The sequence below is a fragment of the Siphateles boraxobius genome, unplaced genomic scaffold (assembly GCF_051911475.1).
Source record: "Siphateles boraxobius isolate OS27281-9 unplaced genomic scaffold, OSU_SipBor_1 13, whole genome shotgun sequence".
Lineage (NCBI taxonomy): Eukaryota > Metazoa > Chordata > Actinopteri > Cypriniformes > Leuciscidae > Siphateles > Siphateles boraxobius.
This window is the reverse complement of record NW_027508733.1, coordinates 4,436,520-4,455,000: the sequence shown is the minus strand read 5'-3', so window position 1 is coordinate 4,455,000 and position 18,481 is coordinate 4,436,520. Positions and strand designations below refer to the sequence as shown.

General features: G+C 37.6%; 4 protein-coding genes across 5 annotated transcripts in view; 2 read left to right on the top strand and 2 right to left on the bottom strand.

Moving 5' to 3' along the window:
* cers5 (ceramide synthase 5) overlaps positions 1-2,821 on the top strand; it is a 25,421-nt gene extending 22,600 nt beyond the window's left edge. For both annotated transcript variants that reach the window (XM_077225300.1, XM_077225301.1), the window contains 2 exons: positions 664-820; positions 2,138-2,821. In XM_077225300.1, coding sequence (XP_077081415.1) covers positions 664-820; positions 2,138-2,308 — 328 coding nt within the window. In that variant the 3' untranslated portion in view covers positions 2,309-2,821. The remainder of the gene's footprint in view (positions 1-663; positions 821-2,137) is intronic.
* A 1,210-nt stretch (positions 2,822-4,031) lies between these two features.
* On the bottom strand, positions 4,032-4,414 carry cox14 (cytochrome c oxidase assembly factor COX14). Its single transcript, XM_077225502.1, has one exon. The coding sequence runs from the start codon at positions 4,412-4,414 to the stop codon at positions 4,232-4,234; it is 183 nt and encodes a 60-aa protein (XP_077081617.1). The 3' UTR covers positions 4,032-4,231.
* bcdin3d (BCDIN3 domain containing) lies at positions 4,359-8,274 on the top strand. Its single transcript, XM_077225416.1, has 3 exons — positions 4,359-4,446; positions 5,871-6,076; positions 7,320-8,274. Exons 1-3 carry the CDS (start codon positions 4,395-4,397, stop codon positions 7,878-7,880), a joined length of 819 nt encoding a protein of 272 aa, XP_077081531.1. The 5' UTR covers positions 4,359-4,394; the 3' UTR covers positions 7,881-8,274.
* A 2,261-nt stretch (positions 8,275-10,535) lies between these two features.
* Positions 10,536-18,062, bottom strand: LOC143735205 (keratin, type II cytoskeletal 8). Its single transcript, XM_077225277.1, has 9 exons — positions 17,507-18,062; positions 15,564-15,772; positions 15,261-15,321; positions 14,248-14,343; positions 13,427-13,591; positions 12,882-13,007; positions 11,581-11,801; positions 11,424-11,470; positions 10,536-11,079 (listed from the first exon to the last, which is right to left on the bottom strand). Exons 1-9 carry the CDS (start codon positions 17,792-17,794, stop codon positions 10,976-10,978), a joined length of 1,317 nt encoding a protein of 438 aa, XP_077081392.1. The 5' UTR covers positions 17,795-18,062; the 3' UTR covers positions 10,536-10,975.
* Positions 18,063-18,481: the final 419 nt, after the last annotated feature.

The following is an 18,481-nucleotide window of genomic DNA, read 5'->3' as shown; positions in this document are numbered from 1 at the left end:
CATGGTGACCACGGGTAACGGGGAATCAGGGTTCGATTCCGGAGAGGGAGCCTGAGAAACGGCTACCACATCCAAGGAAGGCAGCAGGCGCGCAAATTACCCATTTCCGACACGGAGAGGTAGTGACGAAAAATAACAATACAGGTCTCTTTCGAGGCCCTGTAATTGGAATGAGCGTATCCTAAACCCATGGGCGAGGACCCATTGGAGGGCAAGTAAATTCAAATTCACCAAATTCATTCATTCATTAATTCAAGTAATTCGTTCAAAAACGCTGATTCATCCAGTAATGAAACAAAGTGAAGTATTTGAGTACTTGAATTCGACTCGATTTTTTCATATTTTTAATAATTCATTCAAATCAATTAAACATTTTAAAAAGACTGCAGCAATTAACATTTTATCATAACTTGTAGTAAATTACATGTTATTTTGTTTAGATGTCTGTTCAGAATCATGGGAGAATCGTGATTCTATTTGAAAAAAAAAAATTGTGATTCTCAATTTATCCAGAATCGTGCAGCTCTACAAAATAGTAAGAGTTTATTATGGATATTTTGTTAAATGCCAAATGATTATTGTGGAGAGTTCCAAAGAATAAACCCCACGTTTTATTGAGAGCGAGCCGCTCATGCCATTATTGTGGTGTCTTGGCTGTTGCAGGATCCTGAACACGACGCTGTTCGAGAGCTGGGACATCATCGGGCCGTACCCGTCCTGGTGGCTCTTCAACTTCCTGCTGCTGGTCCTGCAGGTTCTGCACGTCCTCTGGTCATACCTCATCGCACGCATCGCCTGGAAAGCCATCATGAGAGGAAAGGTGCGCAGAAACCTGTCACATATCCTCGTTCTGAGACACTCTTTCAGGACATCATTCTGTGTAGTTACACGCGTTTCCTCCTTTTATCTTTCTTTCTCCTGCAGAACTGGTTTGTCTTTTCCTTCTCTCACTGGCTGGAAGACTGTTCCTGTCTTTCTGCTTCTGTCCTGATAGAAATCTTTCGTTCTTTCTGCTAAACTCACTCGCTTTAGAGTCTTTCGCTCTCTGTATCTTCTTCGGCTGTAAGTTTGCTTCTTTACTTGTTTTCTGTGATTGTTTTTGGTAGTTGTCCCAGAATGTGTGTTTAGCCCTTCGGTCACACTCAACAAATATTTAAGATTTATGTATTTGAATTGCATATAAAATTATGCAGTTTTAACATAATCTAATACATTTCATGTGAATATTTGCCAGTTATACGGTACATAAATTAAGCAGATAATAGAACTACTAATAAACTGAATGCACAATAACCAGGTTTGTACATTTATTATTATGAAGATCAATCTTTTATACATTTTGTTTTAAAGCTAGCCATATTTTAACTTTTATTGTTTTTGTAAGAATTTATCCTGATTCTAAGAATTTTGAATAAATGATTATTTAAGTAAACTATGCCATCGTTTTTATTTTGAGCGCAGAAATATTACCTGGTGGTTAATTTACTTATGACTGGCAAATATGAGTCACATTAAGTCTATCAGTTTGGTCAATGTTAAAACCGTGTAATCCAAATGGGTGTACATTTTATATGCAATTACATAAAACAAATTTAGGCCTAAATATTTTTTGAGTGCATTTTAGACATTTTGGCTTCATCCTAATGGTACGAAACTTGGTGGCTTTTATGGCACTTACTATATGACACACTTAATAAATCATGGACGTCATTAGAAAAGGCGAAATGGTCTTGAACAAAATAGCCACACTTGCAGTCAAAAAATATCGCCATAGGAAATGAATGGAAAATATGAAATTCACAGCAATTTTACTCAAGTAACCAATCAAAATATAGTAGTCTTTTATTAAATCTGAAGAATACCAAATGGTTTAAGGATTGTTTGGACTTATCTTCAGTTAGACAAAAACATTCAGATTTGAGTGCAAATTGAGGACTTTTAAAACTTTTAAAGCACCTAAGCGCCCTCTTGAGGAAGGATGCCAACAGTGTATTGAACCCAGAAGAGTTATTTAATTGAAAACCGACAATTTAATTGGTCTATTCAAATGTATGAGATGAGTAAACAATGTATATACATGCACACTACATCTAAACCCTTAAAACAGCCACAGCTAATAACCCAAATGTCGTTCCAGGTGTCCAAAGACGACCGCAGCGACATTGAGAGCAGCTCGGACGAAGAAACTGACACAACCTCCAAAGAGCGACTCAAAACGGGCACTCGCAGTCATTCACCGAGAGGAGAGAACGGCACCAACGGCCATTTTGGGCCCAAATCCTGGAGCCAGAACCACAGCGACTGGTGACACTCCCTCCATGTGGCCTTTGCACACACAGAACTCGTGTCCCGGAAATATCACAACGGGACCATTTCTCATCCCTGTACCTCACTCCAACACCAAAAACCAAAAAACACCAACAAAACATCCTGCTGTGGGACTTTTGAGACTCGATGACGGAGTTTGGGACGTTATTCCAGTGATGATGGGACACTAATGACAATATGGCCACTATAAGAAGCTTGTGAAAGAGAAAATGATTAAATTAGTCATATCTGCATTCCCTCGTTTCCTTGTTTCGGGAGCTGGGAAGACGTTTCTTCTCCGCGCTTCGCGTTTTACTGAAGTCAGGGAAGAACGTTGTCTTCAGATTTTAATGGTCAGATGTACTTGAGTTTCTATATACAGTCGTTTTTCTTTTTTTCGTGTTTGTTTTGGTTACTAATGTGTTTGTAATTTGTTTCCTGTGCTGTTTTTCATTTGGCTTTTTTATTTTTGGAAACCAAATAAGGTTATTAAAATGAAAGATGGGTCCTGTAATCAGATGCGTCTTGATTAATAGGTGAGTTTTCACCTTCCGTTTGATGAACAGGGTAGATTGAATGAAATAAATTTGCAAATAAATATAATTTATAAAATTACCAGTCAAACTAAAAATGTTATATTTGAAGGGTGATTTAAGGCTTGAATTTATTTCTAGTTCTCAACAGGGGGAAATGGGTCTTGATCACAAAGAGCATGGAGAGAGAAAAAAACACTAATTACAAATTATATAATTAAGAATTAAATTGTGCAACTATGTAGGTTGTCTGAAATATCTGTTCTGAACCAGTTGAGTGACTGTCATGGTGAATATAACTGTTTGTATTTCTATATTTCCAGTTGTCATTTTAATTTTAGTAATTTTGTTGTGTACTTAAGTCGTTTTTATTATTTTTTTCATATTTATATTTTGCATTAATTTATATTTATTTCCATTTTAGCTTAAAGTTTTTGTGATTTGTTGTGTACTTATGTTTTTAAAAAATGTTATTATTTAATTCATTTCAGCTTGTCATTTTAGTTCCTAATTCACATATTTTAATTCAGTAACTTGCCAAGGCAACATTTCTAATTTTTAAGTTTTCTAAATCTGATATTTTATTTTATGTCAATTAATGAAAACTACTTTTTAATAGTTTTAGGGTGTTTACACGACAAAGATGTGCAAAAAACAGAAAAGTTTTTCCGTTGCTTATTCGCATTCAGACGACAACAAAGTTATCAAATCGATTCCCGTTCACACAGATTCGCGAAATGACAAAAAACGGTGTATTATTCGTGCCAGGCCAGTAGAGTGTGATGTCACTTTGTAAAGAAACACTACGCACCAATACACTGAACACGCAATACATATGTGCATGACATCACCGTTTTCACAAATTCATGTTTGTGTAGTTAATATAGAGATGGTAACGGTACCGTTTTCAAAAGTTTGCGTTTTCAGGCTCCCTAAACGCTGTTTTCGTGTAAATGAACGGCCAAAAAAACGCATAAAGTTTTACAGTTTTAGTTAAACGGTGTCGTGTAAACGCTGGAATATATTAATTTCAATTAGGTTCAGCTTGAAAATGCCATGTGCAATCTTTAAAATGATTAGGTCCAGAAAACCTAAGAAATAAAAAAAAAACATGAAAAAATAATTTCAACCGCAAATTCCCAAACAGCAATTTGGGAATCATGCAAATTGATAGGACAACTCTCATGATAGTAGATTTTTACAAGGAACATTTAATATATTACAACATAAATCACTGTTTCCATAGTAGAGACCTCATTCACTGAACTAGACAAACGAACCCTTGAGGTTCATGAACGCAGGTGTGTTTCTGTTGACACACTTCCACACACTGCTGAGTCCCGTAACGTCCCACCCGTGTGACATGATTGTCCGGTTCAGGGATTGTGTGTTCAGTCTTTAATGGTCTCTGCAGCCGTGCTCTCGCTCTGTGCCGCCAGCTCTAGCTGTTTCTGCTTCTGCATGTAGCGTTGAGCCCGCAGGACACACAGGTATCCACCGTACACCGTCAGCAGCATCATGGAGCCCGAGAACAGCTTATAACCTGCGTCTGCGATGCGCTTCCCACCGAGCATGATGGATCTGGGAAAATATGACATGAACTCAGGTGAGGTGAATTAGCAGCATCCCAGCAAACACAGAACGTTCCCATATGGTTAAATTGGGAACCAATTAAGAACATTAGGAGAATGTTCTATGTATGTAAAGAAAACTTAACTGATAAACCAACAAAAAACCTTAAAATGCATGTTTTGGGAACCAAAAGCGGTTAGATGAGATACTCAGTGCAGTCAACGATGATCATCTGATATTTCATGAATAATATCAGCCCTTAAAGGGATAGTTCACACTGTCATTATTTACTCACCCTCAAGTTGTTCTGAACTTGTAAGAGTTTATTTGTTCTGTTGAACAGAAAAGAAGATATTTTAGAGAATGTGGGTAACTAAGCAGTTGCTGGACCCGATTGACTTTTAGCCTATAGTATGAAAAAAATACTATGAAATTCAATGGGGACCAGAAACTAGTTGCCAACATTCTTCAAAACATCTTTATCTGTGTTCAACAGAACAAATAAACTCTTACAAGTTTAGAACAACTTGAGGGTGATGTTGATAGAACTCTCACTTTTTGGTGAACTATCCCTTTAAATATACACCAGTTATACTTTAGAAATTTAGTAGCCGGTATTGTGTCGATTTGTGGAAGTAGATTCAAAATAGGCTTAATTAGGGTCTAATTCATTTCGGTTTTTAAATGTGTTTCTCCATTTTTCATAACAAATGTAACCGTTACACAGAGTTACATTAATTTAACCATAATAAAGAGGAGTAATTCATAGTTTCAATATTTTTACAGTTGCACCTTGACGCTGCAATAATTAAAATAAATGATTACCGTGTTCACATACCATTGTATTTACATGATCAAAGATGTTCCCATGTTACATCGCAAGAAACACGGTAATGCAATGTTCAATACCGATGGTAATGCTAAACCTTTTCTTAGTGATGAATACGAATCGTATTTATCTTTAGGTTTACAACACATCAGTATGAGTTAGCATCTTAGACATCTAATCAACAATTATGTTTAATTGTACCCCATTCCTCTTATGTTTTTACTACGTTTAACGTCGTACCTACTATAAAGTTACTGCGGTTACATACAATATCATAATGTGGAGTCTTACCTGTTTAATAACCAATTCAAAGTAAGAGGAAATGCAGTTTGTTCTCAATGTCAGACTGGCAAATGTTAATGCGCATGCGCAGTTACATTTCGTAACTCTATGGCAAAGCAGAAGGGCCAAATCTAGTAAATGCGTTTTTCTCTCTAGATTTCGTCTGGGTTTATAAACGATATATTTTAATATTTTACAACACGGAGCAAAATATATGTGTCTCTTTGCTGAATTCTTGTTTTTAACATTATAAATGTGAAATTCACAGTGAATTCATTCTATTCAATATAAGGAACTAGTTTTAAATGGCAGCGCGAGCCTTCAGGAATTATTTTGTTGTTGGACAGCGATGGAGACTCACGTTCCCCATGTGAGTTCAGAGGAAAATGAAGATCCAGGAGCCGCTCCTTATGGAAACTTCATCAATTATTACTCCTTTAACCCACCAGAGAATCGCCTGGGTTTGATACCAGAAGCGCTGCTTGAAAACATCGGATTCGGTTCTGACAGCTGTGAACGTGTTTTAATGCTGGATGTGGGATGTAACACAGGGGTACGAAGGATTTATCTCATTTTGTGCTTAAATAATGCTCGATATTGTTTGATGTTGTTAAATACATTTTTAATACATTAATTTAAGTTTAGTTATATAAAACTTGTTATATAATATATATAATTAGTTATATAATAAATGTTAAAATGAAATTCATTCATTTTAATAACCCTTGTGTTGTATATTACTTTAATAATCTTGTATCTGTTTTTAAAAAAAACTGAAATGTTGATGAAAAAAACACTCAAAAATGTCAAGTCTGTCAGTAATTACTCACCCTCATGTCGTTCTAAACCCGTAAGACTTTTTTTCATCTCCGGAACACAAATGAAGATATTTTTTAATTCAATCTTAGAGCTTTCTGTCCCTCCATTGACAGTCTACGCAACTACCACTTTCAAGCCCCAGAAAGGTAGTGAAGACATTAAAATAGTCCATGTGACTCCAGTGATTTAACCTCAGTTTTATGACGCGGTGTGAGTGCTCTGTTTGTGCAACAAAAAAAAAAACTTATAAAAACATAACTTAGGTCTTAAGAAACTAGCTTTCTGTGGTAGTTGCGAAGACAGTCATTGGAGGGACAGAAATCCCTCAGCCTTCATTATAATAATAAATATCTTAATTTGTGTTCTGAAGATGAACGGAGGTCTTACAGGTTTGGAATGACATGAGGGTGAGTAATTAATGACAGAATGTCCATTTTTTAAATAATAATAATACATTTTATTTGTAATGCGCCTTTCTCAAACTCAAGCGCAAACTCAAAGTTTTGTGAACTATTCCTTTAAGTATGATATTTACCCTTCAGATTCAGATTTTGAAGTTCTCTAACTAATTACTTATTTGAAATATATTATTAAATCCTTCCTAGCCATCCATATGCATGCATTTGAAATTATTAAATGAGACTTAAGTGTAAAACCACTATAAATACTATGAGCAGTGTCAGACATAGAAAGAATAGAAACATAGTTTCCAGACATGGAAAAGTAATGGAAATTAATATCTTTAAAATGTCATGGTTAATCTAGTTTTGTTTTTGTTGTTTTTTTGGTTATGCTCAGCAATTAATTGTTTTATTGTCTAGAAGTTGCTAAATAGCTCTTTATGAGGCTTTAATTATAATTTTGTAATAGATATTTGTGTAACAGTATCACCGGATTGGTTTCGATAAGGACATATTCAAACTCATAAAAAGTGTAGTTTTAATCACCAGTTTTATATCATTCCCTCTGTTTGTCAGGACTTGTCCGTTGCTCTGTACAAACATTTACTCCACGAGGACGCCTCTGGAAGTGACTCTCCTAAAAGAGAACTGCATCTGCTTGGATTTGACCTGGACCAAGATCTAATCCTTCGGGCACAAAACTCCAACCCTTTTCCCCAGAATATCCAGTTCATCCCCCTGGACATCACGGATGCTCAAGAGAGCCGGGCAGCGCTAGAGTCGTATTTGGGCAGGTTTGTCTGCCCCCGCTTCCACCTGTGCACGTGTTTTGCGGTGACGATGTGGGTTCACCTAAATCACGGAGACGCTGCGTTTCTGTCTCTCCTCTCCAGACTGGCTTCTCTCAGTGAGTTTCTGCTGCTGGAGGCTCAGCCGTGGAAGTGTTACCGCTCTGCTGCGCGGCGCTTACGCAAACTGGGCCGCAGTGACTTTGAACACTTCAAGGCCCTTGAGATTCGAGGGGACATGGCTGCGCATGCTAGAGAGCACTTGGAAAAGCAGTGCGGCATGGAGCTGGTGCAGAGTTTCGGCAATACAACCTGGGACAGAAGTCTTCTGCTCTTCAGAAGACGATAATAAAGAGAAACACAGTCAGATAGATATTTTAATCAATCAATCCACAGTCATCTGATGTGTGTATGCTGACTATGAACTGACACTGTATCCTGGTACTCAGAGCCACTACAATTCTTTGTAATTGTAGTTACCAAACACAAGGGGGCACTAGAGATATTTGCTTATGCCATGAGTTTGATGGTTTTTATGTCTGTATTTTTTTCTATCTGATGTACACTTACAATTAAGACTTTTTTATATTATTATTATTATGGATGTTTGTCTTCAGTAATGTCTTTAATTGTAAATCATTGCAGTGTGTATATATAAATGATTATTTGACAACTTTAGTATAAGTTAGCTTAAAAATATTTATTTTAGTTTAAACATTTTATTTTAATAATGCTTTAACTACCCAATTTTTGTCTAGTGTATTTACATTGTTTTCACTTCGTTGCATAAATAGTATTACAGCTTTTCTATAGGCTGGGGGGTGGGGGGGGGGGGGGGGAGATTACGCCTGTGGGCTACACAATATTAGTGATGGGATTTATGGCTCTTTGAGGGGATCCGGATCTTGGCGATCCGTTCCTTACAAAGAGCCGTTCAAAAGAACGGCTCTTTTGGCTCTTTTTAAATATTTAATCAGTTTTAAGAAGCCAGCTTGAGGGCATCTCAGTTTATCCTGGAAATAATCACTGGGAGGAATGATGAGGTGAGATTTGTAGTCAAATAATTTAAACTCAGATATCACACACCAATATATGAGTTTGAATTTTTCTGAAATATAGATTATTACCTCATTTGTCATGTGTGGACTATATACCATAGGGTTGCACAACATCCCTCTGTTTAGAAAGTGACATCACTATTTTGGATTCACCTTTAGTACAAAGTGTGTGTATGTGTAAAGCTATGTTGACTTATGTTATTCATACAATACCTACTCACAAATAAACATAAAAAACAAAGCCGGCTGCAATGAATTTCTGTGCAAATCAGCTTTTACTACAAACAGTAACACTTCCACACAAGAACATTGTTATCACACAAGAACATTTTGATTAAAAAAAACGGCTCTTTTGGCTCTTTTTAAATATTTAGTCAGTTTTAAGAAGCCAGCTTGACGGCAGCGCGCACAACTCCGCTCCTACCCAATGACAAAGGCACGTAGGTTTTTTTTTCCATTGGAGTACTCACGTAAAGGATGGGCGCGCATGCACAACTACTATCATCATGCTGTTAGGCAGTAGTACCCCTGCGCTGGGTGCGCCCCTTCCCCTATAACTGAGGAGCTAATTTGTGTGCATCTGTGTGAAACACGCATAGGAAAAAAAGAACGACAGAAAGAACGGCTCCCCTCCAGCCGCGACTCGGCTCCCATCGTTCATGTTTATGAGCCGTTCAAAAGAATCGGTTCGTTCACGAACGTCACAACTCTACACAATATTTTAACTGCTCATTTTACAGGATAAAGTTAAAATGTGCTTAAACGCATTAATTAAGTCACCATACGACGTGAGCTATAAGTATAACGCCAAAACGCATAATACTTATAACTAATCCAGGGATCATATTAATATTAATAATTAATAATTAAGGATCATAATTTATTAATCCAAAGTAATAAATCGTCACGCGCTTCCCGTCTGCACGCCACAGAAATCTTCCCGCGCTGAAAGAATTCAAAAACTAACAGACGAACCGGTCTAGCCTACTGGCTTTTCGCATTATTCTTATGTTATTATGTTATAATATATAACGTTTTATTAAACCGGACACTTTAATTTTATCAAACCATGTGAAAGTAACAGAACTACGTGAAACTGCGAAGTTCTGGACGATTAACGGAGAGGAGCAGATCGCCTCTGCAAAATTGTGAATCTTCGTGGTAAGCATAAGCAAGTATACAGCTGATAGAATTTAGTGTAATGGAGCCCAGCTACTAAGAGCTGATAGTAATCTAATGTTTAAATGTCAACTATGTGGAGCAATTTGGGGAAGAACAGTGGTGTATCAGCCTTCACACTCACACACTGACATTCCTCTTTAATTCTTTTCATCACCAGAAAGTTAGTTTCAGGATGTCATTTTGAGGAAATTTTGTCCAATCGGATATTATGTTAAACCCTCACTGACCATAATGTGCTGAAGACATCTTCTCTCTTCCTCTAAAATGACTCTCATCGTTGTGATTAGTGTAGTATATAAAACATTGTTTTATTTCTGCTATATTGCTCCAACATAATGTATTCCCAAGGCTGTTGTTAGTGTATAACGTTAGGCCTATCATGTCAGTTTCTGAAGCCTTGAGCCATTGGGATTAGGGAACATGAAAGACAAATCATATCATGTTTTACTGTCACTGAGTGCACATTGCCTACAGTCAAATGACAAATTATATTTGTTACATTTAAACAGGTTTTACAGGAAGAAATTCTCAAATTGCTCAGTGGAGAATATTTGGTTTTATTTTTCAGACCGTCTAATTATAAAAAAAATTAAGGACTGTCTGCTCTGATTTCACCATTTGCAAATGTTGAAATCAGATCTACTATTTGTTCATATTGTTAACTTTTATCACCATGATATCACTATGCAGGTATATCTACATGAAATACTGGTTTTGCACGCAAATTAATAAGTAAACAATCAGATCTAACAGTTCAAACTAGATTTTTTTATCTTTAAAAAAAAAGATTTCTCAATGTTTGTACCAGCTTGATTCTTGTTTTCCGTTGTTTAACTATTAAACTCAATTGAGTCAAACAATAAAATACAACTTGTCTGAACAAAGCCTTAAAGTTTATCAGATTGTATTGCAAGAGAAATTGACCCCATTTACAGGCTTTATCTCATTGAATAATAAAAGCATTTAATTCTATAGAATAAATCATTACACAATTTCACATTATAATAGTCATTTAATATTTTTTTTATATTGAATATATATATGTTTATAATATATTTGAATCACACACAAGGTCTTCGTTATTTCGGAAAAAATCATTGCAGATTACTCTCCTTGATTCACAGAAAGACAAAAGAAAACTACTTCTATATTTCAGGTTAACTGTCTTATGTATAGTATAGCATATTTGACTATTGTTAACACTTCAGTGAGTGCTGAATCTGGTGCTGTTTCTGGTTTCAGTAGTCTTGATCAGGATTTTAGGTGATGGAGAGCTGTTCTGCTGAAAACCATTCGCCCCTTTGGAACCTGTGAAACAAAAATAATAATACAATTCAGCTTTCAGATTGTGTATGAAGGTTTAAAGTGCTGGTAAAGAACAAGTTAAAGTCGACATGAAATGGCATTCGCGACCCATATTTCTTTCATTTTAATATTTTACTGTAATATGTTGTTGAATATCCTCTCTAAAAATCTTGGACAGGCTTGATTTTCTTTCTGGACAATTGATCGGATTGTGTAAAGTGGGTGTTTCATACAGGAATGGGTCGGCAAACACTATTGAGGAGCCTTTTGTAGAAGTCAAATGTTTTATGTGTATACTGTCGCCATTGTTGTAATGAATAATGTCACACTTGTCCACTCAGACTTACTGTAGTTGGGAACAGACTGGATGTTCACAATGGACTGCTGCCCAATTCTGTGAAAGGTAAAAACAATGAGACGGTCAATATTTATTAATGTAAACACTCTAGTTTCATTCCTCTTAGGTGGAGAACCATGCAGTAAAATAGGACTTGGACATGTTACCTGTCCTCCTCTCCTTCCAGAAGCTTCCTATAGGTGGCGATCTCGATGTCCAACGCCAACTTGACATTCATGAGCTCCTGGTACTCGCGGAGCTGGCGGGCCATGTCCTGCTTGGCTCTCTGTAGCGCCTCCTCCAAATCCTTGATACGAACTTTGGCCTCCTTCACAGACATCTCACCACGATCCTCGGCCTCCGCTATCTGGTTCTCCAGGTTCGCACGCTAAAATGATAGTAGCCTCGTGAATAAAGGTCCTTGCTCACTGAGTCCGAAATTCTCGTTCTGAAATGTTTGCGCGTTAAAAAATAAATACGACCTCATGTTGTGTCAGTCACATTTACACACTGCCTCCGAAACTTTCGTACGTCATAAAAAAATTCAGATCGGGTTAAATGTTCTTGCGTTTTTTGCATCCGTTGCAGCATTTTGAAAGTTGTTTTGACAATTCAAAGCCACCGAATGACGCATACAAAAATTTCGGACTCAGTGTGCAAGGACCTTAAATAACCACCATGGTTTTAGGTTAAAGGGGAACTTGGCAACTCTAGCTATTTCTTCGCTGATTTTCACTTTTGTTGTCGCATGTTTTCTCAACGAGCTCCCCCTACAGCTGTGAGGCGTATATTTCACAACAATGTTGTAAAAAAACTCACTTGTGGCACCCTTCTCCCCCTTTCTACCGCTGCTCATGTGCATTTCGTTTGCTTCATAGCATAATTACCTAGCATAAATATGACTTAGGCAATTATGCTATGAGGCTAACGATTTGTTATTATCGGAGCCGGCCAACTTTATCGTGTGGAGCTATGTCTACCGAGGTGGGTAATACATCATACACATTGAGGGCGGCGTGTGTGTTTATGTCGAATTATCGTAAAGCAGTTTGTGTTTCTCGCTCGTTCTCGCTTCTCACGAGACTTCCTATTTCCAACTTACCGGGACGTTAGTCCCCATGTTGCAAGGTTGGTTTTCCGCCTAGGAACGTTGGGGGGAGCGGAGAAAGTCACCATTCTCACCAGAACAGGTTATTAAACCATCCAAATGATTTCTAAACGGTTTTATTAAGTTGAAATAGTTGCCGAATGCCCCTTTAAAAGAAAAAGTTAATGTAGCACATTGTAACGGTGATGGCCGGCCTAACATAAATACATTCTTTTAAAGAAATCTTCGGGCGCCTGACAGGATTAAACGTGTCAAAATGTTAATTAACCCAGGATAGCAAGGAAAAAGTAACCACCTGTTATACAATAAATCACAGTAATAGTCCCAGAAAAATTCAGTTCACAAGGTATGTATTCTCACCTGTGATTTAATAACCTCGATCTCGCTCTGCAGACGGCTGATCATGCGGTTGATATCTGCGATCTCTCCTTTAGTGTTTCGCAGTTCGTCGTTGTACTGACTCGCCTGAGAGGACATCTGATCAAACTGACCAGATCGAGATTGAAAAACTGATCAGTACACAAATCACTGTAGTCCTGTACCTTAATGAAAGATCTTTTAACTAAACTTATTTTATTCCTACTAGCCATTTATGGAGCTCTACGGAGAAAAACACCTAGGGTCAACATGAAAAGTTTACTTTCTTAATCCATCCTCCTGGTCACATTGTGAACGATTACTCATTCCAATGGAAAATATTTCATCAAAATGTTATGAATTGCCTCTGAAACGACTTTTTCAATAACTAATCATTTCACAATGTATAAAATCAATCCTGCCCTACATTTTAGGACATTGAGTTTACTTTTTCAAGTTGAAAATGTGACTTCATGTTGACTTGAAGAGACAAATCTCTTGGAAGCCAATGCATTTATAAAGAGAATACGTTTGTATTTTGTGTCTACCTTGGACTTGTACCAGGATTCGGCCTCTTCGCGGCTCCTGGCTGCGATATCCTCGTATTGAGCCTTGACTTCGGCCACGATATGATCCATGTTGAGGTTTCGCGAGTTGTCCATCTGCACGACGACGGACGTGTCTTTGATGCTGGCCTGCAGCTCACGCAATTCCTGATCCAGAGACACAAGGCAACTTTATCTGTGTTTGAGGGAGCTTTGGCTCTGTGGAAACTACATTGTTAGATGTGTATTTAAGCACTGTATAGACAAATTGGTCTTGGTATTTGATTTGATGTGTAGTTCAAGATTGAAAGACAAAACATTCAAATAATATTCTTTTGCATACTGTGTTTTTTATCATCTGAAACATGCTGCAAACATGTGCAAGAAGCGACTTCTCTAGAATTGCAAACTAGCACACATTTGGATCAGTACTGGATGAAAGAGGTCTGAGCTCAAGTTTATTTATAAACACTGGTTTTACAAATTTATTTAGGCTTGGCTTTTATAATAATTGTTGTTTAATGCCACTGTTAATAATTTTTCTGTTTTATACTTATATTATTCCTTCATTTGTGTTTGTTATCTTTGAAAACATTTTGTTTTATTTACTGGTATTTTACATTATCTGAATGCAATAATAAACTGTGACTAATATACTGATGTGATGTTTTTTTTTCTCTCAAAGCAACTTGGAGTCAGATGCGAGTGTGTGTGTGTGTGTGTGTGTGTGTGTGTGTGTGTGTGTGTGTGTGTGTGTGTGTGTGTGTGTGTGTGTGTGTGTGTGTGTGTGTGTGTGTGTGTGTGTGTGTGTGTGTGTGTGTCACCTCATCGTAGAGGGTCCTCAGGAAGTTGATCTCATCTGTCAGAGCACCAACTTTATCCTCCAAATCAGCTTTCACCAGATACGCAGAGTCTACATCCTGCGGGACACAGTACAGTTTTTCCTCTTCTCGATTGCAACCTTGAATAACTTGTGTGTCTTCTTTAGGCATTGAATGCTCATCGCGATATTCAATAGAGCTACATCTTGTATATTTAGTATGCAACTTTGACTTCTTGCTACTCTCTGTAGGCCACTGAAAGCAGATCTCCTCTAGTGTATAAATAATGCCGCATCCCCACCCAGGCTTTTGTCAGTGGTGATTTGATCCCACCAGTCTTAACTTTAGCTCTTTACTCCTCCCAAACATCTCATTGTTCCCTCGCCTGGCCTGCTTTTATTGAACGTGTTGTGAAAGTTTAACTTTCCCTGGTCCTAAAAGTTAAGCTTTTTACCTGGTAACCTGCCCTAACCCCACATCACACTGAGGTCATACTTCTTGGATTGTGTTTAACAAAGTAAAAATAAATAAAAAATGTTTACTTCTGACCTCGAAAGTCATATGGATAACTAGGGATGCACGATATATCGGCCACCATATCGGTATGAGACAATTTATAATGTTGTCGGATATATTAAACCGGATAAATAATGGATTGTTTCCTTCAGCTGAGCCACTTCAGATGCACACTGTTCAACATGATGGTTTTGAATCGCTTGAAATATGATTGAAATCACTTCAAAAAAGGAAAATACAGTTCAGCGCAACATGTGCGGCACAAGTCTGTCATATAGGCTACATCAATTTATAAATGAGAATGTTATAATTGTTTGTTTGGGACATGGCTTTTAATGGTGAGATTTTTGTTTTTGTAATCATGCTCTCAAAATGTATCTAAAAATTTAGATTTAGATTTATCGGCTAATATATTGGTTACCGGCTTTTAAATATAAAGAATTATCGTTATTGGCACCAGCCAAAATGTTCATATCGGTGCATCCCAACGGGTAACCGACCTTTTTCAGAATCACAAAGTCGTTCTCCAGGTTGTTCCTCTTGTTGATCTCATCTTCGTATCTGAATAAAATAAAAAGTGGAAGTGAAAGTTTCTGATGTCTGAGAGTGAAGACATAGATTAAGTTTAGAAAAGTGTTTTGGAAAGATTTATTGTAAATATAGAGATATGTTGATTTTGATGATAAATGATGAGCTGTGTCAGATCAGGTTGAGCTCCAAATTCGGTTTCTCAAAGAAATACAAGAGAGGCTCTCGTCAGAGGTCAGTTAACATTGGCGCGAGCGTAGAGCTAAAGACTTTACTTGTGTTTGAAGTCCTCCACCAGACCCTGCATGTTCCTCAGCTCTCCGTCCAGCTTGGTCCTGTCGTTGTTGACCACGTCCATCTGTCTGCGCAGGTTGGCCATGTACGCCTCAAACATGGGCTCGACGTTGGACCGACCCGGGCTCTGGTTGTGCAGCAGCTCCCACTTGGTCTCCAGCATCTTGTTCTGCTGCTCCAGGAAGCGCACCTGTAGAGGTACAAAAAAATATTTTTTTTATAGTTTGGATGCTGAATCTCAGTATTCAATGTTATAAGAACCTTGTGGAATTTTATGCAGCAGTAACCGGTACTTATAATATCATAATATCATTGTGATCAAATAATGTGATCTTTGTATACAGCATACTGAGATGCTGATGTAGAGGTTGTTCACCCTCAATGTAAATCTTCCTTGAGGGACATGATGAGGTAGGCCAATTAAAGTGGAGATCTATTACCAAAATCCTTCTCTACAAGTTGTCCTGTCATGCTGTGAGAACAGAGAGGGAAAAAGTCCACTTCACTGCAAAAAAAAAAAAAAAAGCTTTTCTTCCTTAGCATTTTTGTCTTGTTTACAGTCCAAATATCTACAAATTCTTAAATCAAAATGCATTTAGATGATTAAAATGACATAAGATATTATGTCTTGTTTTCTGGATTAATAAATCAAAATTAAGCGAGTTGTTGCTTTAAAAAAAAGCAAAATGATCTGCCAATGGCGTAAGAAAAATAATCTTAATTATTTTTCTTACCCCATTGGCAGATCATTTTACTTTTTGTTTTACACAAAAACTCACTTAATCTATTTTTTCCCCCCAGAAAACAAGACATAATATTTTATGGCATTTTACTACTTTGGTAAATGCATCTTGATTTAAGATTTTTTATATATTTGGACTGGAAACGAGGCAAAAATACTAAGGAAGAAAAGCATTATTTGCAGTGTTCTGTGCAATTCCAGCATTTTACCAAAGTTATTTACCTAAGTGTTTTTCGTTCTGGTATGCAAGCATAATCGCTACAAACATGTGTTTGTTCCATTGTCGATAAAATTGTGCAACTCCAGTAAGGTGTTGATACAACTGCACATATTTTTGGCAGATTAGAGGTAATATAAATATAGGAGTTGCATGCTTTTTAGGTAATTTGTGAAGTAAAAAAGTTTTTCTTTTTCATTTAAGTATTTTGTTTTTTATTTCGTTTTTTTAGGGAAGAGTGTTTTATGTGGGATGGATATTATTAATGTTGAATGATGGATGTTTTTGGTGGGTTGATGTTGCAGCAGTTCACTCATCCGAGACAAATTCCTCATACGGGAGACAATAAACAGTACCTTGACCTTGATTTTAAGAGTTCTTCGTTGAAAGTTCTTCACTTCACTGCACATCCTGAAAGCTTGTCCGCTTTAATAGATGCCCATCTTGCCAAGATGGACTTATTAACAGTAACATGACTCCACATTAGCTGAACTGTAGCACTCCGGAGAGTAGTGGCTGACCTAGATGGGTTTCTGCGTAAATCCTAAAATTCAAGCACTTTAAAAGCCGACCTGAGACCCGTGTTGGAAGACCCAGCCCTGCCCCGACCCACAACAGTGACTTGGTTGTACTTCAGTGAGATTGAGGTGTCGATTTCAGTCCGGCAGGCTCATGGGATTCGGTTTCATTGTCCTCCGGCACACAAAAGCTTCCTTCATACTCACTGCGATAGTGCTGTCTTCAGTGGCTTGGTCAAATACGACCTGCTTTTTATCAGGTTTCAGGCTTCAGAGAAATGGGTCACGCTATGAACTATCGCTTATCGTACCAAATCACCTTTCACTTAGAGGTTTCTGTTGCAAGAGATGTTGATCATATAAAAACTATATCATTAACACTCATTTTAACCCCTACTTTTTAACTGAAACTATACCAATCTCAGGGAACAAGAAACCCAACTGTACCTTATCAATGAAGGTGGCGAAGCGGTTGTTCAGGGACTTGATCTGGTCCTTCTCTTTAGTGCGCACCATCTGGATGTTGGGGTCGATCTCCAGGTTGAGAGGCGCCAACAGGCTCTTGTTGACGGAGACACTGGCCATTGGAGGCCCCAAATATGCCGAGCTGGTGCTGAAACTTGGAGCAGATGCTCCCAGTGAGATCCCACTTAAACTGCTGTAACCGAAACCTCCCATCTTCCCACTGCTCCTCACGGAGCTGCTGGAACTGATGCGTTTGTTTCTCAGACTCATCGTTGGCTAGTGACGAGAGAAACTGAACTGATGTTTCAGATGAGAACAGGTGAACACGACGGGTGTCTCTCTGTGTGGAGAGGCTGGGCTTTTAAAGTCCAACCAGGATGGGGAGGAGAGTTCCTATTGTGGGAAAACCTGTTTCAGATTGGAGACACACACACACACTGTTGGCTTTATCTGAGCTCCCGGATCGGCAGTGAACACACACTCTCTCAGTTTCTCTTTCTTACTGTTTCACCGTTCTCATATAGCATCTAAATGTTTAATGTGGCCCATGTCAACAACATTCCCGAAGTAACTGCATGCCCTAATAAACGCATTTTCCAAAAAAGCAGTCCTAACATCATTCATTTCATATATGCATTTTATTAAAACTGTTTCATATTTTAGGGCCACATTTACCAGAAATCATGAACTTGTGTGCATAAGTTTCAGAAAGAGGACAACTATTAAGAAAACAGCATGCTTTTATGATTTGCTTAAACAACATGTGTTAATATAGAGCTCAGAGTAAAATCAAGCTTTTTTTGTGCGTTTTAAATAGCAAAAGCAATGTATTTCTATGCGAGCAAAACCATGTTATTCTTCCCTCCAGCAGTCGTATAGTTAAACTAAGATATGTTGAGCGCTCCACCTACTGGTAAGACATTTTACCTGCTTTGTTGCCCATATAAATTGTTTAAA